At 36.4% G+C, this 26,780-nt stretch overlaps 1 protein-coding gene across 3 annotated transcripts in view; it reads left to right on the forward strand.

Moving 5' to 3' along the window:
* Positions 1-26,780, forward strand: part of NKAIN2 (sodium/potassium transporting ATPase interacting 2) — a 515,822-nt gene that overhangs the window by 422,371 nt on the left and 66,671 nt on the right. For all 3 annotated transcript variants that reach the window (XM_038130925.1, XM_038130924.1, XM_038130926.1), the window contains one exon: positions 18,028-18,228. In XM_038130925.1, coding sequence (XP_037986853.1) covers positions 18,028-18,228 — 201 coding nt within the window. The remainder of the gene's footprint in view (positions 1-18,027; positions 18,229-26,780) is intronic.

A 26,780-nucleotide genomic window follows, 5' to 3' on the forward strand; every position in this document is an offset into this window, starting at 1 on the left:
CTGTGAAGAGCTGGGATTTGAGATATACCTAAGAGGCATGCAGTCCTGAGTGAGGTAGCACAAGGAAAAGCAAGAACTGGAAGTAGGAATAGAGTGTTGGAAGCCACCATAAGACTGCTGCAATTATCAGTAAGAGGCAATAAATGACACACTAAATAAAATGTCAATGGTCAAGCCAGGCCTCCTGGAAACTCATTGTCACTGCTGGTTGGTAGAAGCTGGCAACTGGTTACAGCACTCTAGACATGCTTATTTCCTGTACAATCAAAAGATAGATACTGGTCAAGGCTGCATCCTTTTATTATTTGACTGCCAGGCTTAATGATGTTGAGCAGCTTTGCTTAACCATACTTTTCAGATATGATTTTACCGCATGGATCTCAGCTGCCCAAAAATGTTCCATCATCCAAACATCTGCCAAAGTTTATTATATCCTTGTGAAGCACCTCATCTCTTTGTTGTTCAAGAGAGGCAGATAAGTTTAAATAATGTAATTAGGGTTTTTTTTGTTAAACTGACTGGTAATGGTAGCATTGGTTTTGACTAAATGACACATCCAAGAAAGTGGTAACTTCTAATACACTGTGGAAGTGAGGAGGTCTTCATCTAGCCCAGATACAGTGGGGAAAAGGTGTTTCTGAAGCCTATAATTTTCTTGACTATTTTGTTACTAGACTTGACATAACTGACTGAATTCGATTGATTGAATTCTATTATTTTTTAAAGCTTTTTAGATGCATAAAGATAAGCATTTTTAATTTTCATCTGGTAAAAAAAAAAACCACAAAACAAAAAAACCCAAAAAACCAAAAAAGAACAAACCAAAACTCCCAAAAAACCCTGCCTCAAAAGAAGAAATGTTAATGCAAGTAAAATTAAAATTCTTTATTAAGCTTCCATCTTGACAGGTAACTCCTGAAAAGCATTAGGACAAACTACAGTACAGCTTCAAGAAGCGCAATGACAGCAAGAAAACTAATGCTACACAAATCAATGATCAAACCTACTGGCTGAAAGCATAAAGTCATAGTAACCCATGCCAGCTCAGTCCTCTTGCACTGCATCATTCTGTCTCAAACGTGCACACTCTGTAAAATACAAAAGGATAGGCAGAAAGAAAATAATTCATTTTGTCCCATTATGAGTCACCTCTTGGTTTTCTGGATACTGCTATATAATAAGGGAATATTCAAACCTGCTCTTGTGAGTTACGTTATCTCAGATTAATTTCACATGTTTCATAGAATTGTGCCCAAAGAAAGAAGTATTAAATGCAATTCTGAACTGAATATTGCTGTGCCATTAACAGTAAAGCTTAGGGGTTTAGATGACGAAATATGCGAGGTCAAGACTGCAAATCTGTATGTTCAAATCAAATTTATTATTATCTAATGAAAAATAGCTCAAAGGCTTGGGGGGTTTTCTAGCAAGTAAAAATAAATGAACATAGCATCTAAAGCCAGAAAGACCTAGTTGAAATCCCATAAAAGAGCACTAGAAATAATCTGTCAGAAGAATCAAAAATGTTTAAAAATAACAATTACAATAGTGATGCATTTTAAGACCTTGATATACGAGAGAAGGGAAATTTGGAATCCATACCTGTAAACAAATTGCAAAAAAATAGTTGACCTGTGTGAAACTGCACAGGACTGCAAAGGATTTTTCTGCTACATTATCTGTAGCATCACTTTAGTCACTGTAGTTGACAATCAACCCAGAAAGTCTAGGATATGTTGGCAGAAGTTTATATGGTAAACACATAAGGCTATTCACAACCTCGATCCATTGCAAAAGTACTTGGGAAGTTGAAGTGTTCCATACTTGAAAATCCTGAAATAAGTTTCTTACACATCTGCAATTCATGCCTTGTTGTACATAAGCATTGTCAACTTAAGCATTGATAACTTAGTGTTCCCCTCTTTCTTCCTTTTTTCTTTTTCCTCTTTGTTCACTGGTTAATGAGGCTACTTTATGCCATTCAAAATCTGCTACTTCTGCCTCAGTGGATGTCTATCAAAAAATGGACAATGAAAGAGAAATGAAAAAACATGAGGCCTTTTGTTTCCTCCCTGCCAAGCACATTGGCTCAAATATGTAAAGTTGTTTCAGATGCCCTTTCTGCCAGGAAAAGAGTAATATTATACTACACACCAAAGCAAAGGAAGTAGAAAATTAAGTATGACCTAAAAATATCATTTTAATTGCAAGTAACATGTGAGATGGCATTTTATCTAATTTGATGTTGTCAGAATCATGTCAGCTTTTTTTTTTTTTTTTTTTTAGGTTAAATCTACAAAGCCATATCATATACTCACAGCAATATGGATCTTACTGTCCAAAGCCCATCTAGGGTCTCTAAGCAAGTGGCTGCATTATTCTGTCCATCTTCTTAATGAATATTGCCAAGTAAAATTAGTTAAATTAAAGCTAACTGAGAGATATACATCTAAGCTGCAAACACACACTGAATTTCAATGTCACAAGACAAATTTTTCCTCTTTGGGTAGTTTAGTTAATATGAGTCAACATGCTGGAATAACTCACATGTCAGTTCATAACATAATTATCATAATGACTTGAAGATAGATGGAATTTCAGTAGCTATTATAAAAATAAATATTCATTGGAGCAACTGCAGTATGGTTATCTAGGAAATTTCAGGGTCTGGATCAGTTAAAATAGAATTAGAATTTACTTGTTTTTAATATACAATTTCCTGATTGCAGAGGGATCTTTAAGTTGTACTGTAGCTTTCTGACAAAATATTGCATGCTCAGTACAGTGCTAATAGTGTTGGAAGGAAGGCTGAATGGTAAAGATTCTGCTCTGAATTTAGATGTGCTAAAGGAGACTGACTACATACCAATGTCGGGTTGTATTTTTTTATAGAGGCAGCTGGTCCTTCTCCTCTTTGTTTCCAGTGTACATATTGCATATGCAAGATACTTATCCATACGCTCTGTAACTTTCCTCTTTTTTGAGTTGTGACAGCTCAGTTGTTTAGAACACAGTGGTAATAATGCCAAGGTCGATCCCTATAGGGCCCATTCCTCTAAGAGCTGGACTCAATGATCCTTTTGGGTTCCCTCCTCCTCAGAATACTCTGTTTCCCAAGTGTCAGACTGCAATTTTACCAGACCTGTAGTTTCCAGGTACACATATACTCCTATACTCAAATGTTACTAAAGTGAATGAAGCAAAATGAGAAATCTAATTTTAAAGAGATTTCCCATGATTCACCTCATGCTGAAGAAAACCTCCACCCCTCTTGAGATTACTCATACCTTCGCAGCGCTTTTTCTGCTCCATTGCTCCAGATGCAGCTAGCTCAAAAGTAGACAGCCAAAGCTAGGGAAATGCATTCCAGCTTTTACAGGTCATACTCTGTTTCAAGAGTATGCATGCCACAGCCACTGCATGGACTGTGCAATATTGTATTGTATTGTATTGTATCCTATCAAAAGCTGGGAACCTAATAAAGAAGAAAATTTTTATAGTCATTCCCTTAAAATTACTTCTATAAACAAGGTTCCTTTTCTTGCATTAAAACTGCTCATATCTCTTAGAAAGCTCCAGGGAAAAGTCTTATATTTAAATTCAGTTATGTTTATGCGTTACATGTTGGGTACTTCCAATTATTACATTAAATATATCAAATCTCAGTGGGATGACTGGTGATAAGTGTTACATATTTATAAATATTATGTATTCCCAGAACTGTGTTTTGGGTTATTAGAATCATAGATTCACACTGATGAATGGCTCAGTAGGTCAATTAGTACATGTCATCAGCCTAAATATGCATGAATACATGATAGAACTTAGTCTATTTTGTCCTTAAAAGCCAGTAACAATAGACCACACAGACTCCCCAGTGGGTCTCTCCAGTCTCAGGTCTCTCTTTTCCTCTCCCTTAGCTTCAGAAACTTTCTCCCCCAAGATCTAATTTCTATTTTCTTTGTAATGTCTTGGCCATGCAGTCTTGTTCCTGGGCCAATGATGATGTACCCCCGCTACAGGCTGGGAAAGAGGTGACTCACTTCATTCCAATAGCCAGTCACACTCCCAGGTTTCTGAGCCAGGAACCCCCAATTCCTCCTATCTTTCTTCACAGGTCTCGTTTTCAGACAGCTGCTCATTCTAGTCCACACTTTTTCTTGTAGTCTTTTGAGTTGGCAGAAACCCTGCCAATACTAGAGTTTGTGCTGTGATAACTTTCCCCTTCCTTGTAAGAGAGCAACATCCAGAATTTTGTTACCCATACTGTATTTGTGTGTTTAGTTATTTCAACACAAATGTACTTTTCAACTTGTCCTTGCTGAATAGCACTTTACAGGAAACATCTGAGGTTTCTTAAGATGATTTTGAATGCCAGCCCTTTCCTCAAATGTTCTTGCAATCTCTTAGTATCATATAGTAGCAAGCCTTTCCTCTTTTCAGTCATTCACACAATTAATTAAAATATATCACCATTGGGCCAAGAACAAATCACAGTATAGCATCATTTCATATTTCTTTCCAATATGACTGCTAGTGACTGAAATTTCCTTCTGAACATAGTTTCCCCATTTTATGCAGAATATCTAATGCATAAGTCAGAATAAAAATGGTTTTGACATTGTTGAATTGTTTGAATTGTTAATCTCATATGACATTCACTTCAGTGTGCTTAAGAATCACAGAATATTTATCAAAATCAGAAGGAATGCCATACCCAAAATGAAAAAATACCCATATCACCATCAATAAGAAAAGATATATTAGTGGCTCCAAATATATATAAAACATAATAATGACTTGGGAAGTGTTTATCTGAATGTCTGCTCTCAGTTTAACAAATTTAATCTCACATGCTGTGAAAGTTCCATTAATTTAATGGAATTATTTCCAGTGGAAAAAAAAAAAAAATCTGAAGTTATCTTGGATTAAGCTGTTAGTCTCTGCAGGTTAAACGACTGAAAAATACATGAAGGCTTAATGATGAAGTTTTACAGGATGCTGTGTGCTCAGCCCAGGCAATAAAAAATTGTATGTAATTAATACTCTATTGTAGTACTGAGGCACACTAAGGCAGAACCAAGGAGTTTGTCATTTCCTAACCTTTGAGGACTTAACCATGTAATTTCTATTTTCATTCTTTACTCTGCCATTCGTTTTTGATATTAGATCCTTTTTTTTAATTTAAGAGATATATGCCTTTAATGTAATAATACTTTATAGATTCACCTTTCAGATTAAATTAAAGCATTTATTTTAGATTGGAAGCATATAGAGCTTCACTGCTACATTCTCTGGGCAAATTCAACTCCCAGTGAAGAATTGCACTAGCACACATGGTAGAAAACTGCTTCAGAGGAGGATTAATACTTCCAATGCTTTTCTTCAGGAAAGAAAAAAATCAGTGATGTTGATGTAAAAATTAAGTGTCTTTGTGTAAACAAAAGACACCTCTCATAGTTATTTTATGAGAGTTTTACTCCAAAGAAACAGATAAAGTACATGTGGTGTATTACTGGCGTTTCACAGTGAAGTGATTCTATACAGTCTGAGAAAATTAATTATTTATTGAACTTTATATAGTTTTCCATTGAGCAGATATACAGTTCCTTGAAAATATTTTTTCCTAGTCTAAAGTTAATAAATTAGATATGATATGTTTATTCCTTGACTAAAAAAAACGAACTCTGTTTCTTTGAATTCACAGCATTTTTCAATATTCCTAAGCACCAGGAAATCAAAGAGCTCTTTGTATCACTCTTCTCCCTGTGACTGTTCTATTGTTATACCAGCTTTCCAATTCCAAGTAATAAAAGCATCGATCTTCTAACATCTTGGCAGTGGAGTTCATCTAATTCTGCATTAGCACTAAACACAAACAAAAAATTTAGTATAAGCAGCCCCAAGAGGCACTTCAACCAGATTTCTCCATTTCCCTGGGCTACATCAGCGCCTTAAAAACTCAATTTAAGAAACTGACACAGACACTACAGTTAAAATGGTAAATCTACTCCCCATCAGTTTCTTAAATAAAGTTTTCAATCACTGATTTGGTCCACAGAGATAGAGCTCTGTTCTAGGTATTCCTCTCAATCTGTGCTCATTAAAGGTCATTGCTCCTAGTGTTTCATCTTAATCCTGGCTGGAAGTTGGAGGGTCTTTGAGTACAGAGCTGGATACTGAAGGGATATTCTTAAGTAAATTTTAGCTAGCCAGTAGGAAATGCTTGCAAGTAAAATATGAACACTGAAGAACTGTGATATGATTCAAAAGGAATGGAGGCAAGAAAGAGAAAATATCTTGAAATAAACTTCCTGAATTTTTGCACACTTACATTTTTTTTTATTCTCAAATACTGTGCTTCCACTACTATCATGGTTCCCAGTATGTTACAGTAGGATTTTGAGAGATGACCCATAGATATTCATGCTTCAGGAAAACAATCCATTCTATAACCAGGGGGATTGGGAATTTTTGTTGGTTTGGTTGGTGGATTCATTGATTGCCTGGGTTTTTATTTGTTTTTTGAAGAACTGCAACAACCCTTCTAAAGCCTTCAAGGAAAGACACATTGAATCACAAAATTATTTAGGTTGGAAGGTCACCCTCTTCTCAAAGGAGAGCAAATTAAATGACATAGTTCGGGTGCTTTTTTGGTCATATTTTGGATATTGACAAGGATGAAGCTTTTACCTAATTTCTCAGCACTCATTCTAGTCATTGACAATTCTCATGGTTTAAAAAAAATATTTTAAAATAATTAGAATTTTCTGTGTTCCAGCTCATGTTAGTTGTCTCCTGCCCTTCTGCTGTGAACCTATGAGAGGAGGCAGCCTCTGCCTTTCCTAAACTCTCCCTTTCAGTGGTTATGGGCAGTAGTAGCATCCTCACAAGCCTTCAGCTATTAATCCTCAACTAGTCTCACTCCTTCCCCCTCTCCTCGGATGTCCTGTGCTTTAGTCCATAACCAGCTTAGAAGCCTTTGCTGGATTGGTTTCACTGTGTGTATGTCTCCCTCAGACTGGGAAGCCCAGAATGGGACCAGCTCTCCAGGTGTTTTCTCAACAGTGCTGAGCAGAGATGAAGAACCACATTCTTCAGCCTGCTGGTGACACTCCCACAACACAGCCCAGAAGTCTTTACCCACCAGCACTCCCAGGTTTCTTTCTGCAGAGCTGCTCCCCTGCCAGTCAGTGTTCAGGCACAGAGAAGAGCTCCATTCCCACTGAAAAGTGAGCAAACTACTGATGGTCCTGTCTGAGAGCAGAGCCCGGGACCCCTCACAGTCATTCAAACAATCTTGGGCACTCAATGTTATATTAACTGAAAGCCAATCTTCCCTTTTCCACAGCCCTAGAGCAAAGCATCCAAACATTAGCAAAACATCCGAACATAACTTCAGTAACAGTGCAGCTGACAGCTGACATGAACACTCAGTGAACTGTCATTAAAACATAGCTGATCTAGGAATTAATATTTAAGGATGCCTGCCAGGTACTAGATCCTACTCTTCAATTAACAGGGTTTGCTGTGTTGTCTTTTCTAAAATACCTCTTATACATTTGTTTAACATGTGAAGTAAAAAGCAGTTTGATTCGATTTCAATCAGTCCATATAATTTCTCTTTATATAATTTTTATTTGTCTCTTAAAAATAGAACAAAGTTTCTGCAAGACCACTCTGGAAAATACAAGACCAAAGAGCATTTGTTTTGTCATTTAGTAACATATCTTCTACACTCTATCTTCTATATCTTCCACAAAATATCAGATGAAAATATTTGAATCTAAGAGAAAAGTCTTAAATAATGGGAAAAAAAATCAGCTGTAAAGAGTTTTAGAGATAAAGAGTGTGATATCTGGAAAATTACTTTTTACCACCTAATTACACTACCAGTTAAAAACTTTAACCCCACACACTTAATCTGCATATTTTTTCTACATCTTATGTATACTGTATATGTAGTCACATATGGTGTGCAAACTGGTGCTAAGTATAAGATTAGGAAAATAATGGATCTTTTTGTTGAGATGATTTTGCCATCTTAATTTAGGTGTTCTTGCATTACATGTAAGAACACATGTATTCTAATATATGCAGGTAGTCCTCTTAGGCTTTAGCAGCATTACATGCTACACAGACAACTGGCAAACAAGAGACATGCCATTCATCTGTGGATTAGCACTTAACTGGTTTAAATTGCTGCAGTTTCTTTTGCAGTACATGAGATGCTTTCCTGCATACTAGCAAAAATATCTAGCATGGTATCATAAGATTATTCCTCAGGGGGTGCTTTTGAAAATGTAATAAAACCCATACATTTATCCAGAGTTATGTACTGAGTCTTTTTTAAATGGCTTTGAATTGTCCTTAGGAGGCTGTGGTTTCCTGCAGTGGTGGAATTGTCGCATCATAGCAGCAGGTCAAGGGTGGAAAGGACACCCACTTGAAAAGTATTGCTAGTTTTTAAAAATACTGCTTAAGTTTTTGTCGGCTTGTTGGAGAGTATAGTTTGATTATTAATGTAGGTGATTAGGTTTCTTTTAATCTGTTTTCATGAGACTTTTAATGTCAGAATAGAAGTTTATGAATAGCTTATTTCCAATTCAAGGATTTGAACCATATCCCCTCCACTGGATATGTGGGACTGCTAACATTTTCCAGTTTGCAAATACAGCCTAAGCACCTCAAGTTTGGAAAACTGTAACATTTTACAATGAAAATGTTGAAATACATTTTCCACAGTGTAGTTAATTTTCTTGTTCTTTTCATTTTGAGAGCAAAACCTAGCTAAAAATGGGTTTCATCCATAGTAGTCTGATTACTCAAAATTCTTTCCAACACACAGATTAATAACAAAACATAACAAAACAAAAAACAACAACAACAAAATCCCTGAAAAAAATAATTATCAGCTTTAGGACAGAAGCAACTGTGTAGTTTGTTTCTTAAAATTAGTTAAAATGATTTTCAAACACAGGAAGCAGCCAATGTATGAAACATCCATAATTGTCCCTGTGTTCAAGATAATTTAGATCTTCTTATTTCTGTGCTTAAATGACAGTATTGGATAGTCAAATTAGTTTTAATAAAACTAATCTGTGGTCCATGTTGAGTGACATGATATCACACCACAAAAAGAGAGAGTAATTTCACCTACTGCTAAATTAATTAGTTCATGTAAATTGAAAAGAGGCTGATTTATCAAATCTGATATAGCCTTAGGTATTCTAATAATAACCATCATCACCTACAAGGACATGAATAAACACTTTATGAACTGAAGTTTATCAGAGTTGTGTAACATGATCCTGTGACAGATATCTTTTCATTTAAAAAATCAAATAGGATCTTTCAGACAGGAGCTGAAGGTGGTTTTTAAAGTCTGTAGGGTAGGCATAACTCAGGCAAAAGGAGCTCTTGCCATACATTGAAAGCATTGAAAACTGTGACACAGGTTTTCCCATGTCATGTGATGGATTGCAGCTGTGCAATTCCTTAAAAGTGCTGAAAGTCATACTGAGGAGTAAAATGTGCTAAAATAATGGTCACAAAACTGAGATATTCAGCAGTATTGCAATAGAGACTGTTACATGCAGGCTTTGTGCACATCATGCTGGGCATGTATAAGTGTTTCTGCAGAGATCTGGCTTTTCTTTTACTGGCCCAAATTTGCAAGGTACATAAATGTCGCACAGCTTCAGATCTGACTCTAATACTATGGGTGATGACATCTGTCAGCCTGGTCAAAAGTGGAATAAGTTATAGTGAAAGAGCCTGAAGTAGTTGGTGCTGTGCAGTTATTCTACATCATTTCTTGAACAGTGCTCTAGGGCTATGTGGAGAGAGCCCACACTTCTCTTTCTGTGCTTCCTGATAATCACTCTGTGGCTGGTGTGCTGCTCAGCATCTAGGTTTCAAAACAAGCTTTTCAGAGTCCTTCAGGAATATTTATCACTCTGTTACAACTGGGTCCTTTCTACTGACTTCAGAGGAATTCAAACCATTTTAATCTGGATATTTTGCACTGAGAATGCAAGTGGGTTGTGAGAACAAATTGTGGTTTTTAAACTGATGCTTTAGCTCACTGCAACCTCTCCACAGAAGTAAATCCTTTAGAAAAAGTTCACTTTGGAATAGATGTGAATCAAACTGAGAAAGATAACTCCACATTCTTTTTTATTCGTTTTCTGACTTATCTAGGCTTCATTTTAATCATTCTGAGATCTTAATGCTTATAAAATCACCACTGACTATAAATGCTTGAGCTTTAGAGCACAAGGTACACAACACGTATTTCTCTTCGGCCTGGTTTTTCATGAACCCCACCTGTGTTACAATAATCTCAGGTTTCCTAACACTGCCTTTGGTATAGCAACAGCATTTTTGGGATAGCAACACCATTTTTGTGGTTTTAGAACTCTGTCCAAAGTCTTCTTACTGTTTCCTGCACACACTACAGGCATTAGATAAGTATTTGCATTTTAAAAGATAATTTTAAAAATAGGAAACAGAAAACATAAATTTATCACTGTACACATGCACTTTGTTTTTCAGTACCTAACACTAAATAATAACCAACACCAGGGGACACTGACACTGCATCAGCTGGAATGTCTTTCTGCATACATTCTCTACATTTTCTCATGTTTACATTCTACATCATACACTTCTCATGCTTCCTTAGTAACTGTTGGGTCATACTAAAAATTTTTCTGTTGACAGAGATGATTAAGCAAAGTATTTTTGAGATGGTTTGGTAACTTGGTAAACCATTGATTCTAAAAAAGAAAACAATTTTAAAGATATTAATTTCATGCTGCAATTTTAATCAAGGCCTAGACCTTTCTGTATTCAGCCTTCAGAATGGTGATTCCAGTTCACTGGAAGCTTTGCATAGTCTTTGGGATATAATCCAAGAATAAGATGTCCTTGAGATGCCTAAAGATTTTTGCTTTTATATATTATTTTCATATACTTGTAGCTTTGTAGACTGTTACGAGGTGGTTGTATAGCTTGCAGTACTTTTCCTGCCCTTTCTCTCACATTTAGAACAATAAGCCAACCCTTTCTAAGACATTCCTGAAATTCTGTTTAGTCTTATTCTCAAGAAGACAAATTCTAACAAGAACACTGTTTTGCACTTGAACTTAGGAGACATAACAAGAAATAAGGCAAAGAAGCCCCTGGAACAACTCCAAGGGACAGACTCAAGGGTGGATTGCTGGGGCAACTACTCTGTTGTAGGATGTACTAATTAACCTTATAAAATTTGTATTAAACAAATGTATGCATGTGCAGAGCCATACTTGTGCACCTGAAATCTTCCATTGCTTTTCACATTATCACTCTTAATATTGTTTGGAAAGTTTTTGTCTTTTATAGACAACACTTGTGCTTAGAGGGGTTTTACTTAGAATTAAGAAGTTATCTATATTTGTGTCTGAAAATTCTGATCTGTTTATTTGCCAGGGTAAACCAAGAGAGATGCATACTCCCTTTACTGTTTAAAAACTAAGGGGATAAAAATCCAGACCCAAGAGAGTAATGAATTAAACATCTTTAGAAGCATTATGCCTTACTCTACTGCTACTAATATATTGTGAAAGCAGTGTAATCATGCATTTTCAGCTTAGTATTAATAACCAGGGTTTAGAAACCTATCAGAACATTCACTTCATTTCTGAAAGAGACCCAAAACAATACTGATTTTAGCGCAATTTTGCCAGTTTTGTTTCATGGGACACAGATGAGATCTGGTAATCCCAAGGACAGAACTGTATAAATCACCTGGAAAACTGTCCACTGTACACTCACATTATCAGAGCTTGGATATAAGATGTCTTTGTCAGAGAATACCAATTTGTCAAAACAATGTATTATATTTAACTCAATTTCCTTAAACAAATTTCCTCAATTCCAGAATGAGATCCTTGATTACTGCACAGTGTGAAATAAATAAGATTCGACAGAGTTAGCTACTGCTGTGGGATGTGAGTGCCTCTACTTAGCTTTCCATTTCGGTGTGTTTTATCACAAGCTTACATCCTTCAGAAAGTAATTTTCCAAGAAATTATACTTCTATATAATTTTACAAAAATTATACTTCTCAAGATCTTCAATAAATATGTATAATAGCTAAATTAAAATTTATATTTGACTGCAACTTCCTAGTCCTCGTGATAAATGACATTGGGCTACTGTGAAGGGCTAAATTCACATGTTCTGCACTAGGAAAAAAATCAACAGATTTTTCTTAGTCCAGAACATTCTAAAAATATTCAGTTTACGTATGAAAAAATATTCATGGAAGAGTAATATTCATGGAGCAGAATAATAGTGTTAACCTAGCAAAATAAACTGAAGTTTCTACTTCCTTTTTCATTGTCTTTTAATTGAAGAACTAAATAGAAAATTTTTGAAGAACGATGTTAATAAAAAATGTTGATGCCACTGAACTAATTAAATAAATATTCTGGAGCCTAGCAGGTGTCTTTTTTTTTTTTTTTCAATGAGTAGAAACAGAGCAGATTAAAATTTTTAGGTTTTTCAATGTACATATTAAACTACTAGAAAAATATGGAGATCTAAATTAATAGAACATTAATTGTAGCTTTACTAATTTCAAAAGATAATTGACATGTATGATGTAACAGAATAATAATTGACAATGTCAAGCTCTATATAGCAGTGCCTATGGTTTTTGGGGATTATTTACAGTATTTTATCAATATAATATTCTAGTTTCATTTTAGAGAAGAAAAACAGGACATCTGAGTCATCTCTTTCATGCTGGGAACTTTATAATTAAATCCTTGGGAAGTACATTGGTACACCAGAAATCACTTAAAATACATTTGTAGCATTTTCAACTGGGAAATAGAATACTGAGAAAAGCTATCAGGGGGACAATTTTTGCCATTTTTCATTGATGAGCTTAAGAAGTATATCTGTCAGGTATATTCAAACTGGTTAAACCTTATCTGATTAATGACACATAGGCACATGAGATTCTGTAACCAATTTCCAATTATATTATTGCAAAGTGGCTTTACAAGTGGAAATTAAAGAAGGGAATTCCAGATTACTGAAAAAAAAAAGCAAATGACAGGAAAAACATCACACATATACAAAAATTAGGGAGGGAAACACCCAATTCAGATGCAATGAAATAATGAAATAGAAAAAAAAATCTTTAAATATCCATTTTCCCTACAGATTTATACAATAATTATTTTCTATATATAAACTTTGAATTTAAAAGCCAACTTAAAAAAAAAAAAAACAAAACCAAAACCACTGAGCTGACAAGCTCTACTTTGGTTCTTCAGTGAGGAAAGTTTTTTCTTTAGACAGGAAAAAGTCTGCTTGCATGAGAAAATGGTACTGCCTGGTGGGAGTTAGTTTTAGTGGAAAAGTGAGATAAGAGAAGAAAAAAAAAAAAAGCCTGTAGAGGCCTCAGTGCATCCTAGGCATCCAGAACTACAAATGCTTTCAGACCCTGATCTTTTATCACTGAAACCTTGTGTGATTGTTCACTCTCCAAGCAGCCGGTTCTTGCTAGTTTGAGTTTGATAAATGGAACAAGTGGTTACACGGTTGCATACAACAAAAGATGTACAGAAGCTTGGCAGGTTTGCACATATTTCAGCAATTCCTAATTAGAAAAATAGAAGAAATCATTTCCCATGACACAGCAAGCCACAACCATTGAAATCAGTACAATTCAATGTCCCTGAGTTTGCGAGATCTCCTGGACTCTCAAGGAGAATTACCCTGAACCACTCTTGCCTCTTTTTTCTCATGGCACTGTTTGGAATTACCTTCTCTGAGGTGCAACCAACAGAAATCATTGAAACAGGAATATATTGTGATTTCTGCAAAGAGACAGTGCACTTACTAATATGGGCTAGTACTAATACAATACCCAAAGAGCTGTCTTCCTTTTAAGCACTGCTCTCTTCCTGCTGTGTCTGATTACAAAGAAGCTTTTATTCTTTTTCTGGCAGCTTTTACAAAGCTTTATGTTACTATGTTCTGTTATCAGCTGTCCTCAGCCAGAAAATGCTATGTAGTTGAGCCCCAAAAAGGTTGCCATCTACTGTATTAAACATAGGCACCAAACCATCAGAGCTCACATTTTTACCAGCTAAGCTGAAATAAAATTACAGATGTAATTTGAAGGTGTCTCATATCCTAATCTCAGAAATTTGAGTCTTTGAGACCTCCAAACTTCAAGATTTGTCTAATCCAGCAGTACTTTTCCTGACCACTGTAAATATCAACACATCTCCAGAATGTCAGCAAAGATGTCCTACAAAATGTTTTCCTTTGGGCTTTTTTCTTGATGAGTATCAAAATCTACTTTAATGCACCAATTTTCACTAAAAAGCTTTACAAATACCAGCAGAATTTACAAAAGCAGCGCAGTGATTGGCAATAAAGCCTTTACAGATGTATTTCTGTGTCCACAAAGGAAGCAGCTGTTTGTTGAATTTAGGATAATGAAATCTTCCTTGACATACAGACTTTGAACAGCAACATATTGGCTTGCCCAATGTGTATCAACAATTCTTGTTAGTTTTCATAGCTTCAAGGCTTATCAGACCATTTCCCTGCATTTCCCTGAACAAAGTTTGAGCCACAGATGTTGGAAGGGAAACAGAAGGCAAATACACTAGAGAGCATAATAAATCCCCAGCTTCCATTGTAGACTTTGTCTATGTCCACTAAAACTGTATTCAAACAGTGAACAAAGTAAATAGCAAGCAGCGTTTGTCCAAAAATAGCTCTGAATGCTGTCAGTAGAAGAGATGTTAATGATGGATACATCATCCCCTTCTTGGATTCCACAGTTCTAAAAGAGGATTCAATTTCTTAAGTGTTTTCTCATTAATACTGAGCAACAGGAACTGCTCCGCTGATATGGTTGCATGAAAGGGGACATGGCTTGAAGGTTATAGGCAAGTTCAAAGCACATAACAATTTATACCTGAGATTTTACTGTGCAGCAGCTTTGTAGTTAATAGGCTCCTTCTATGCTTATTCTGATCCCAGATATTTTGGGGATAGAAATTTGCAAGGTCTGACTTACATGTTGACTTCTCAAGATTTTATTTCGTTGTCATTCTTAATCCATGCAAGTCAGACCTGAGACGTGAATGGTGTCTAATCTTGCACAACCAGATTTCATGTTTCATTGTTTTGCTTTCTGAAATTGACCTTTTTTCTTAACTGGCTCAGAATGTAACAACTGCTTTCCAAAAGCCTTCTCAACCACGTGATTCAAAGTTCTTTAAAATTTGAAGCTGTGACTTGCAGGAGGATTATTATTATTAATATTTATTATTATTATTATTATTAATAATAATAATAATAATAATAATAATAGTGTTATTATTGTTAATTAAGGAATATAACATTCCTATGCTGGGTATCAGATCTATTTTAAGACCGAAAAAATACAGAATGGTGCTTTACTGATTATTCAAAGAAAGAAATAGAAAATAGAATATAGGTCTGTTAAAGATCTATAACTTTTTCACTGGTAAGCATTCAAAGACTATTCTTGAACAAAACAAGTCCTAATCACAGTATTCAACTTAACTGCCAAAAGATTATTTGAATGCAAAGGAGCTGTGTAAATATTTCAAAAAATCTTCTGAGGAAAAATTCAGGGATTGAAGAAAGCTAGATTTTGTGAAGTTTCTGTTAACATATGTAATCTTAAATATTTTATTATGTGCAATTATATTTCCCATGTAACTTGGAAATTTACTTGTCCTTTTAACTAATAAAGTTTTTGATTATTGAATCTGTGGTAAGCAAAAATAGCTGCCCCTAGAGAAGTTGTATTCTACACACAGAGCCCAGTTTTGATCCATTTTCACTTCATCTGGCAGATTCTTAACATACTCAGTTCCTGCAAGCCAGTTTATCCCTTTCTTTTTCAAGGAATACATTTTTCATCCCTAGTCTGCACTTTGTAAAATATATTTAATCCATCATGGTTCTTCTCAAGGTATTGCAAATGCTAAAATAGAAATAGACAATGAGTCCTATTCATTTGTGCTGCATCTCTGATAAGAAACTAGAGGTTTTGAATTTTCCATGGTAACTAGAATGACTGAATTTTTCTTTTGACAATAACAGGATAAATTCCAGTTTCAGTCATTTAGGAATAAATCTATTACTTTAAGCAAAGTTACTCCAAAGATGTCCATTCTACAACTTCTTCCACCAAGTGAGAAGACCAGTGTTCTACTTGAGGGGTTGTAGCAGCCCTGCCTTCAGAAAGAAAAATAATCTTATGGCTTGGGTGAAAGGTAAAAATTCCCATTTCCAAGAAACACATGGCAGACACTTTCCAGTGTCTATGGCTTTAGTTGGGAAGGATCCAGAGAAAGGAGATGGTTTTTGGGGATGAAGACTTATAACCATACATCAATGTATATATTTGGGCACAATTTGCATAGTTTATAGAAATGTTTTCTGTAGCTTTGATCAAAACTAAAAAATACTTGAAGTTAGTTGTATGATTAAATTCATATGAAGCATTTTAAATTTTCTCATACAGCTCATTATTTGCTGGATTGGACTGTTGTCGGAATGAAGGGTAATTATTCATTGCAAACATTTTTAAGGTCTTTCCTGCCATCTGATAGCTGAGTGTGCTTATGCAGGGTAGTGATTGATTTTTTTTTTTAATGTAAAAAATTTCCATACTTTTGGTACAAACTGCAAATCAGAATAAAAACATTAAGCTACACTGCAGTGTCAAGTGCAATCATAGATCGATTGACGTGTGACGTTACCCAAAACCTCTCTGGATGGAGTTATCTCTTCATAAGTTAGTGCAAAAAGGTGAAATAAGTGGGACTGAAAAAATGGCTCTTTTGAAGGGAGGGAAATGTGAATACAACTTATCTGTTACAGAATAGCATTCTGTTATTTTTGGCACTGTAAGTCTAATTAAATAGTTACATTTTAAAATCTTTATGAGAATCTTAATTATTAATGACATCAACAGGCTGGAAAAAATGTAGGTTAGGTGTGGGGAGAGTTTGGCTCTGCAAAGACATTACTTAAAAGCAATTTTTTTTTGCATGACTGAGTACATGTGCACACAGACTAGATAGTCACACTTTACAATGAGGTTACAGTTATAAATTATTTATAAAATGTTGGTAAACACTGTAGGCTATTACAGAATCCACAGAGTCCATAGTTTTGTTATAGCTATGTCTAACACCCTCAAGTAATGTGCAACCACATATAATTTATGAAAGTAATATCTGTAGTATTGTTTATGATGTGTATTAATAATTTATTAATCCTTTATGAACTATTTATAAATGCAATCCTAATGGAAGGCATGGCTGACTAGTTACTCCATCGCGCTAGCTGTATGGGAGTCAAAGACTGTACACCTCTGCCCCTCTTTTTTGCCTAGCCCAGTAGTCTTTAGACAAGGCAACACTCACTATTTCCTTACAGGATCCTAAGAAATTAGAAATCAGAGAGAGGCATTGTAAAGACATTTGCCTGCAAGCAAATACACAGGATTCTTCAATCTTCTCCAATATTTCAGTAGAGCTACCATAGGTCTCCTTCGCTGGGTCCATGAGAAAAAACTCCTTGCAGATGATGTGTTTATATTAAAGTGTACAAAGTCTTGATTCTGGGGGATTCTTGTATAGTTTGGTACAACAGACCAACAAAACATGTGCCATCAATCCTTGTGGTATCCACTGGACAAGCAACAAAAATAGGTGCTATAGTCTAGGCTGACACGATCTCTCGGAACAGATCCTGGCTTGCAGGATTATTTTTCTGCTCCAATGCATTTCTGCCTGACAAGGTACAGCTACTTCTGCTTGCAGCAGGCAAGCTCCACTAACTTTCATGTGACAGCGCAGTTTTATTGCAGCTCTTTTCTTCTTTATGCATGCTGTGAAATCCCTTGCTGAGGCATTGGATACTGGAGTACCATCCCCATGCATTAATTCTTCTCTTGCTCTTCTGCAGGAAACAGATCTCATTCTGACCTTTAACATCTCAATGCACCGTTCCTGGTGGATGGAGAATGGGCCAGGCTGCACCGTGACCTCAGTAACCCCAGCACCAGACTGGGCACCAGAGGATCATCGTTATATCACTGTCTCGGGGTGTTTCCTTGAATACCAGTACATAGAAGTGGCTCATAGTTCTCTTCAGATCTTCCTTGCAGTAAGTGTTTACAAATAACTTCAATTTCACCACCTTTTCAGGATTTCTTCTTGTCTTTACTGGAATAATGGATGGTTGTGGCACTCACTCATAAACCCTGGATTTAGATCTTAGTTTAGTTATGAAACTCAGTTGTCGTTCAGCCAGTTCAAGATAGCTGCATGCAAAAATTTCCAACATAAGTATTTATTATTGCACTAAGAACTACTGATGTGGCACACTGTTTTCCTGATACTATAAGTTTTGATGTAATAGCAAGTTACAGCTATTGTTGTGAAAGCCAAATTAAATATGTAATTGAATACAAAAGACAAACCAACAGTAAAAATAGATTCACTGATCAGTTCACAGGACTCAAACGCATCAATTTGTCTTTAATTGTATTAATTGACACAATGGGAGAGGTTGACAACAATTAATTGACTACAATGGGAGAGGTATTCCCTCCCCCCCGCTCCTGAAAAAGTTCCACTTATATGAAAATCAAAACCCAAGACCTTAAATCTTTTTAGGAGTACAAGAATCCATTGTTGCACTGCAGAAAATTTATAAGGGATAAAAACTGTTTGCTTGGGGGAAAAAATGTACAATGGAACTCACAGCTATCCAAAAAGTGGGCAGCTTTTCCATCTGTCTATTCCTCAGCATTTTATATCACTCAAGCTTGACTCATGGAATTATAGCTTCATAGAATAATTTTGGTTGGAAAAGACCTCTAAGATAATCAAGCCCAACTTTTAACCCCGGACTGCCATGTCCAGCACTAAAGCCTGCACTTAAGCACCTTTTGGTGAAGAATTTTTTCTTAGTATCCAACATGAAGTTTCCCTGGTCAAGCTTGATTTCCCTTCATCCAGACCAGGATGCCATTGGCCTTCTTGGCCACGTGGGCACACGCTGGCTCATGTCCAGTCAGTGTTGACCAGCACTCCCTTTTCCAACAGGCAGCTTTCCAAACACTCTACCCCCAGCCTGTAGCAGTGCCTACAGTTGTTGTGACCCAAGTGCAGGACCTGGCACTTGGCCTCATTGAGCTTCATACAATTGGCTTTGCCTCATTGATTCAGCTTGCCCAGATCCCTCTGCAGAGCCCTCCTACCCTCAAGCCTTCAAAAACAGATAACCAGTATATTTTTTCTGCCTTTTTTTTTTAATTTAATGAGTGATGAACAAGAAACTTGAGGTGTATGTAATTCAAGCTCAATTCTGTTCCTGATTCAATAAGGTTTTTTGTGTGTCTGTGTTTAAATAGAGTTGTGTTTTGGGATAAGATCATTTTTTTCAAGTCAGAGTAATGGTTCAAAATAACAAGCCATTAGTAATCTGCTAGCTGTATGTAACTACATCTGTGTTATATTCCCATTCATGTTACTCTAAATGTGGTTATCACAGGTAAAGAGGTGCACAGCATAAGTATGGGTCAATTTTACAAACCTTGTGCTTGACTACTATTTACCTCACTTTCACATTTCCCATTGTGGCAATTTTTTTCTAATAGAAATGCTAGTCTAAATTCACTCCCATATTAAACGTGATTAAATGAGAAACAGAGGAATTAACTGAGAAAGCTCAGTGACATATAACACAAAGTAAGAAGAGCAGATACTGTTTGTGTCAGGAGAATTAATCCACAAATACCAGAGGTTTATATCCAAAAAGGAGACAGAGGAGTCCTGTTACTTTATTTGAATAAAGGGAGGGGTCATGGGCATTTCCCATGGGGTCTCTCAAATTGTTAGAGGACTCAGCCTCCTTTTTATCGTAATTTCCCAGCCACCTTTCCCTCTATTTTCCCCATTGGCTGAGGTTCTTGAGAGGTACAGACTTCCCGAATCACCTAATAGCTAAGACCCCCTTCTAATATATACCTCCCCCCTTTTCTTTTCCTTGTGTCAATCAGTGGAATTCCTATGGAAGTGCATTGTCAGTGGAGTTGGACTAGATGATTTCCAGAGGTCCCTTCCTACACTAACAATTCTGTGAATCTGTGATTCTGTATTTTCATGGAACAATTAGCTCATTTCCTACCCTCCCCAATTCTTGATAAATATCATAGCTGAATCTGCAAAGGTGAGATCTTAGCTTCATTAAACTTTGACAGCAACATCTATTTAAAGGTTTGCTGATAAATGCAGAAAAAAATGTATAATTTTGGCCACAACTAATTGAGTATTCTTGGTGGAAAGAACTAACCCTTAATGTAGCGTGTGCTCGGCATACTGTCCACTAGGCACTTCTCTCCCAGGGAAGTCTCATTTACAGAGCTCCCAAGTCTTGAGATCCATCCAATGTGCTCTGCAAGGACCAGAGCTCTGCCGGGCCTAAAGTCTACAAATTACCAAAATGAACTGGTCTAGTGATGGCATGACTCATATACCCATAGGCTTCAGACAATAAAGTGTCCGTGTGTGTTTAAAGGTTATTGATTCTTGTTGCTTGCATTAGAGAAGCTATTTCATTTTCAGGCCTACTGGGTTATCAAGGATAGATATACTTAAATGACTGATCTCTGGAGAGAATTATTCCAGGTAAAGAATGAGGTCAGTGGTACTAATGGGGATTTGATTTGCAGCTATTTGAGCTGCATTCTGTGTAGTATCTGGAGAGCGGAGTCTGACTGAAACTTCCTGCCTCTAAATAATAGGAGGTAGAGCTGCCACTTCACCTTGGGGAGGACAGGGCTTGGGAGGGACACAGTGCAGGTTATACACCACTGTTAATCTTGGCACGTAGTGTCAGGGCTTAAGATAGTCATTGGCTCTGTGTGTAAATAGCATTTGCATCCCAGCCTTTTGTCACACAGCTGAAAGTTTCTCATAAGCTGGCAGTTTCTCAAGCACTCACACATATCAATGTCTAATTCTACCTACAGAGCCTATGTACAATTTTCTTAATTTCCACAGTTCATTGAACTCTTGTCTTCTAAGAGAAGGTGAAAAGCTTTCCAGTTCAGGCCCTGAGCTGCGGTTCAGGTCAGAGGGTTCTGCTTCCAGATCTATCACAATGTTCTTTTGAAATCATTTCATCTCTCTGTGCCTCTTTCCAAGTGCGGAAGAGAGAGAAAAGCATGCCTAAATTTTTCATGTTCATTTCATAAGAGTCTGTACCATTTGCCCAGATAGAGATCTCTTGAATCTTTCAAAAAGCCCCTAAATATGCGAGACACCCAGTACAGGAAGGTCTTTGTGTGGTACAAGGAAATTATAATGTTAATTGCATTTCATAAAGAAGCTGAGCTCAGATTCTCTGCATCTTTCTTTTGTCTTTGTTTTACTCTTTGATTATGCATGACCTGCCCTCACTCCCACAAGTCTGTTCTTGCAAAAGTCAACAAATTAAAACCTATTTGCAGATCAAAACTCTGAAAATATGCAAATTAGAGATCAGCCTTGGAGATAAGTGTAACAGAATTACAAATCTATTTGCCAACACAGGATTAAATGTATTTAGTATGCTTGTCTTTTACTTCTTGCACACTCAAAAATCTATTGATTTTAGTGGAGATAAGTGCCTGAGTTATGGGAATAAGAGTAATGTGAAGGCATCACCTTAGCCAGTTTAGGTTTTAGTTATATAGCTCTCGAAAAGATTAACTGTGTAGTATTATTCCAGTAAAACAAGTGGAAGAAAGGCAGTTCTTATATACTGCATCTGCATTATTGATGGTAATTTACATACCGAATAAATAAAGCCATAAGTAAACTCTTACATAAAAGTATTGACCATTTTCAAAGTGATCCTGTCCACTGACTTTTATGTGCTATATATTAGTCTGAATTTCTTTTTGTTCCTTCCTGTATTTGTGCTTGAGTATATGTTTCATGCGATCATTAATATTATTATTTCATGCTTCAAAATTTGTAATATGTAATTACCCATCCGTAGTATTTACGGTAAATGTATACTGTTTGGATTTCTGCAAAGTCTGCATCATGCACAATACCTTTCAAGCCCTGATGCTGTCAGATTGATTTAAAACATCACGAAGCATAACTGTGTTATTAAGATGCATTATTACAGCTATGAAGTTAGGACGCCAGCATCAAAATCTCTGCTCTGTTGCAGACTTACCATAAGACCTTTGGCAAGGTGCTTAATTCATGCCAATTATTGTCTGTACTATACAAACAGTGGTTCTTAAATATTTTAGAAAGATGCTGCCAGGACAATTCCATTAAACATTGCAGGTAATCCAATATTATGGAAAGGTGGTCTGTGTATGTATTTAAGCACTTAGAAGAGTAGAATAGCATTAATGTTCCCTGCTTCTCTTAAGGATTAATAATTAGAATAGGATAGTCTTAAAATCTTTAATGTTTGCGTAGCACAAGTGGCATTAAATACTCTCATGCTCGGGTGGAGAGATAGGAGTACTCAGTAGAAGTGTACTTTTACAAGAATATATTTACTGAACTATCTACCTGTGTTTTAGACCTCCCTGCTCAAATACACCACTCAGAGTCCAACACTTAAAGGCCCTCAACATTGCTGAGGAAATATGATTGGGAAAAAAAGTAGCAGCTCCCATCCAAAAGAACTAAACTTCGAAGTATAAAAAAAGCCAGCCAGCCCATGTGGAAAGAAAAGGAGGAAAAGACAATTTCTGATAAAAGTAAATTTCTGATAAAAGTAAATTTCTGATAAATTTCTATCTGCTGGAAAATTATCCTAAAAAGCAGCAAAAGAAAGAAGTGTGTGAAAGTTTGAAATCTAGGAATTCAGCTGACAAGAAGCTGGTGTCTCATTTAGCAGGGCACTCTCATACTGACAGGAGGGGACAAGCCAGGTGGGACAGGCCACAGAGAGTCTTGCAAGAGAATGAAGTAGTTGAATTTCACTGGACGAAACTAAGGAGAAGAAAGGGAGGTTTTAAAGCAAGAGATGGAAAACAATATCAGCAGTGGGCATTTTCAGGAGCAAGAAGAAGACATGGCACAGGAGGAGAGGCAGGATGCTCCTCAAAAGCTGAGACTCATGGAGGAAGACATCAAGAGGATATAAGCAGGGCACCAAAGGTTAAAGAGAGAACTTGTAAAGCTCTGCTATTTACAGCAGAAAGAGAAAACAAGCCTTCTTCTAGGGAAGTACATTTAATATCTTTTTTTCTCCTTGTGGTTTTATTTTTATTTTTATTTGGGAAGATATTTATAATATTTGAGCAGAGAAAAAAGCCAGAAGTTCCTCCAGATACACCAGCAAATGATAGAGCAAAACTGAAAGAATCAGGCTTCAGATATATCAGCAGGTATATCAGACTGCATGATACAAGGAGAGGCAAAACAGCAAAAGCAGGGGAAATGTGGAAAGTAGTCACAGCAATCATGGAAAATAAAAGCTGCCTAACTAATAATGTCATTAGGAATGAGGCAAACAGGAAAAGAGAGTTTCTGTGTGTCCCAAATTATTAATGAGTGGAAACAACACAGAGGTTTGCCCTGGGTAGTCCAAGTTGAAATTCTAAAATTAAACAGGCAGGTCCCTTTGACAGAGCTGCAAAGGAATATTCTAAGAATTTGTACTGTAGTAACAGCCTTCACTGTGCTCAGATGGCTAATACTTATTTTTTAGAAAGAGTGTCCTATTGATATAGCCCTTGTGTTCTGCCAATAAACCAGCATATTCCATTCCTCTGCTCAAAATTCATACAGTGTGATATGCTGGTAAAAAACAAAATGCAGCAAAGCTCTTGCAAAACATCAAATGCAGCAGTAAACCTAATGCTGTGTTCTTAATTTTCCAGTCCTTTTTACCCAATATAAAGGTCTTCAATTGTGCAGGAAGTACATCTTGCACATAAAAGCCCATCCTTGGATTTTTCCTTGATAACTTTCTTCCTGCACCTCTCTTCTGTCAGCAGCCTCCACCCCTTCTACATGCTTATACACATACTTTGCACATCAGCTGTCTCTTCCTGTCCTTTTAGAGTGGTGAGAATATTTATATGTGAGTAAGGAGAAAAGAGCTCATGTAATAAATTTGTGACTCTTTGAACCTAATGGAGAAAAATAACATTATTTAATTAAGGCAAAGTTCTTTTTGAGGGCAATACAGTGATTGAAAGAAAATTGATTCTTAATTATATAAATTGGTGCTTTACAGGGTCTTTTTTCACTGAAGGACTGGGCAAAATCAGCACAATGGGAAGAGGGTATGAATCATTGTAAAGTGTTAATAACACTGTCTTGCCATGTTAGCAGACAGGCATCAGGTTCAGGCATCTTTGACATTGGCTCAGAGCACAGTGTGTTGCTGTTTCTGTGTTTGACAATAATGCTAAAGCATATGCCATTAGTATTTTGAAGGATTGCTATAAGAGATTTTTTTTATGTCCGTATGTATCATCTGTTATTGCTTCTATCAAAATTTACCTGTGTTTCTTCACTACTTCTTGCAGAAAACTGAATTTTACGCATCAAAGCATAAACATTTTTCATAATGAGTAGGTTGCTTTGTCAGTAGAATTGTACTCATTCATTTCCCTAAAAACTTCCCTTCTTAATGAGCTGTGTTTGTATAAAGCTAAAGTACATAGTTGTTTGAACACAATTTTTCTCCAACTCAGAAGAGAGAAGTCAGCTTTAAACAGTCTTACCTAACCAAGGCAAACAGGATTGTCTCTGAAAGGTTTATTTCCCTGGTGGAGAGAAAGACAATAGCACCAGCATGAGCTGAAACTGGAAGAAGGAATTCTGCTTCTCACAGATGTTCTTGCACTAGCAAAGGCAAATAGCATATATGATTTTTTTTTTTTTTTTTTTTTGGAGTGGGATTGGAATTATGAAAACAAAGAGCTGAACATTGGACTCATTACATTGAGGCCTGAGGGAATTTTCCTGAGAATTTGTTTTGACCACCTCATATGTATTCCTTGACACAGGGGACTCTGAATTCTGGCTGACCCCATAGTGATATGATAGAGCAATGAGATTAAGGATCCCCAGGTTCAGTGCCTCATGGCTGTCCTGGGGCTGTGTGATCTGGGTGGTGCTGTGCTGACTGGTGTTACTTTCTTTCTGACTTGCTGCCTCCCACAGCTGGCATTTAAATTATTCCTCAGTTCTGGTACTGGCATAGTCCTGTTTTTATTTCACTGTCATAACATAAGAGCTGCGCGTGAACATGTTCCAGCTATACATGGGTCAGATGACTTGGAGTGGGGCCTATTTACCTAGTCTTGGTGAGCCTCTCTTTTTGAAGATATTCTGGATAAAAAGCCTAGTCCATTTGATTTTCTCTCCATACAAAGGAATTTACAAGGTAGAAAAAGCTTATTACACTTGTTTGAGATGTAAAAATAGTACTGAGAAGAACAGCAATAATAATAAGTAGCACAAGCTTCTATAATCATAAGTGCTCCTTTACAACATGTACTTAAACAAAAAGCAATACCTTTTCATACTGAAAACTCATAGTCAAGTGCCAGGTTCACCAACCCGACTCCTGAGCTGGTTCGTAAGGTGCAAGGAAAATGAGGGCTGCTCCTTGGAAATATTGAAAACCTCATCCACAGTACAGCTATTCCTTAGTGTCTCCATGTTGGGTATTCCTGCTGATATTACCATACTGCCTTGTTCTGCTTTATACAAAACTGACATTTGCCATTTTGCTTCATATCCCAGGAAAAGCCCCTCTATTTCTGGAAGCACAAAGACTCAGTTCATGAGTTAAGGTGATTTTTTCTTGAATATAATATAGAGAGTCATAAAACATATAGCCATCTTCCTTACTTTATTATAGAGACAAACATATTAAAAAAAAAAAAACAAAGCATAAAAAGACACAACTATGATTGTTTCTCGAATTTCTGATGAAACTTCAATGGTATAGTTTAGGTACTATTCGTCATGTTTCATTTTTTTGTGCTGTTAGCACAGCTTCTTGAGCAGAAGATGAACTGAGCACATAAAAGTATAGTGTTATGAAAACATGGAATGAACTGTTTTGCAGCTTTAGTCATGACTATTCTGGTAACAATACCACAGTTCTGAAAATCTGGTCTGTAAAATTCACCAAAGATAAACAATATCAGCAGCTGTAACTGAACCTGTATTGAAGGCGCGGATCAATGATAGATTCCTGAAATTCTATAATACAACTTGAGTGCTTCTGGTAGAGCTAACTACCCGACTAAAAAGGATAACGGCATCTAAGGAAAATAAAAATCTAGAAAGTGTTTAGTGGTCGCTGATCTTTAGTGTGTGTACGATAAAAACAATTATATGACATTATGAATTCTGCAAATTTTTCCCCCATTTTCTATCACAGACAGCATAACAAGGCTTTTACCTTCCAGAAAAAAAAAAAAAAAAAAAAAAAAAAAAGCACCTTGCTTTCATGCAACTGTGTACTCTAGAACCCTTGGGGTAAGTGTCTGAGTCAGGCCAAGGTACTGGGGTCAGAAAACTGCTCACGATATTTTTGATAAGTTAAGTTTCTCTTGCAATCTCAGGATCAGAGCTAATTGAGATTTTTTTTGAAGGAGCATGATTATTTTGAAAAGTGCATCAGCCCTGAAATGTTTTGTCTTAACAGAACAGTGTCAAGATCTTTGT

The sequence above is a fragment of the Motacilla alba genome, chromosome 3, assembly GCF_015832195.1.
Source record: "Motacilla alba alba isolate MOTALB_02 chromosome 3, Motacilla_alba_V1.0_pri, whole genome shotgun sequence".
In the NCBI taxonomy this organism is placed as follows: domain Eukaryota; kingdom Metazoa; phylum Chordata; class Aves; order Passeriformes; family Motacillidae; genus Motacilla; species Motacilla alba.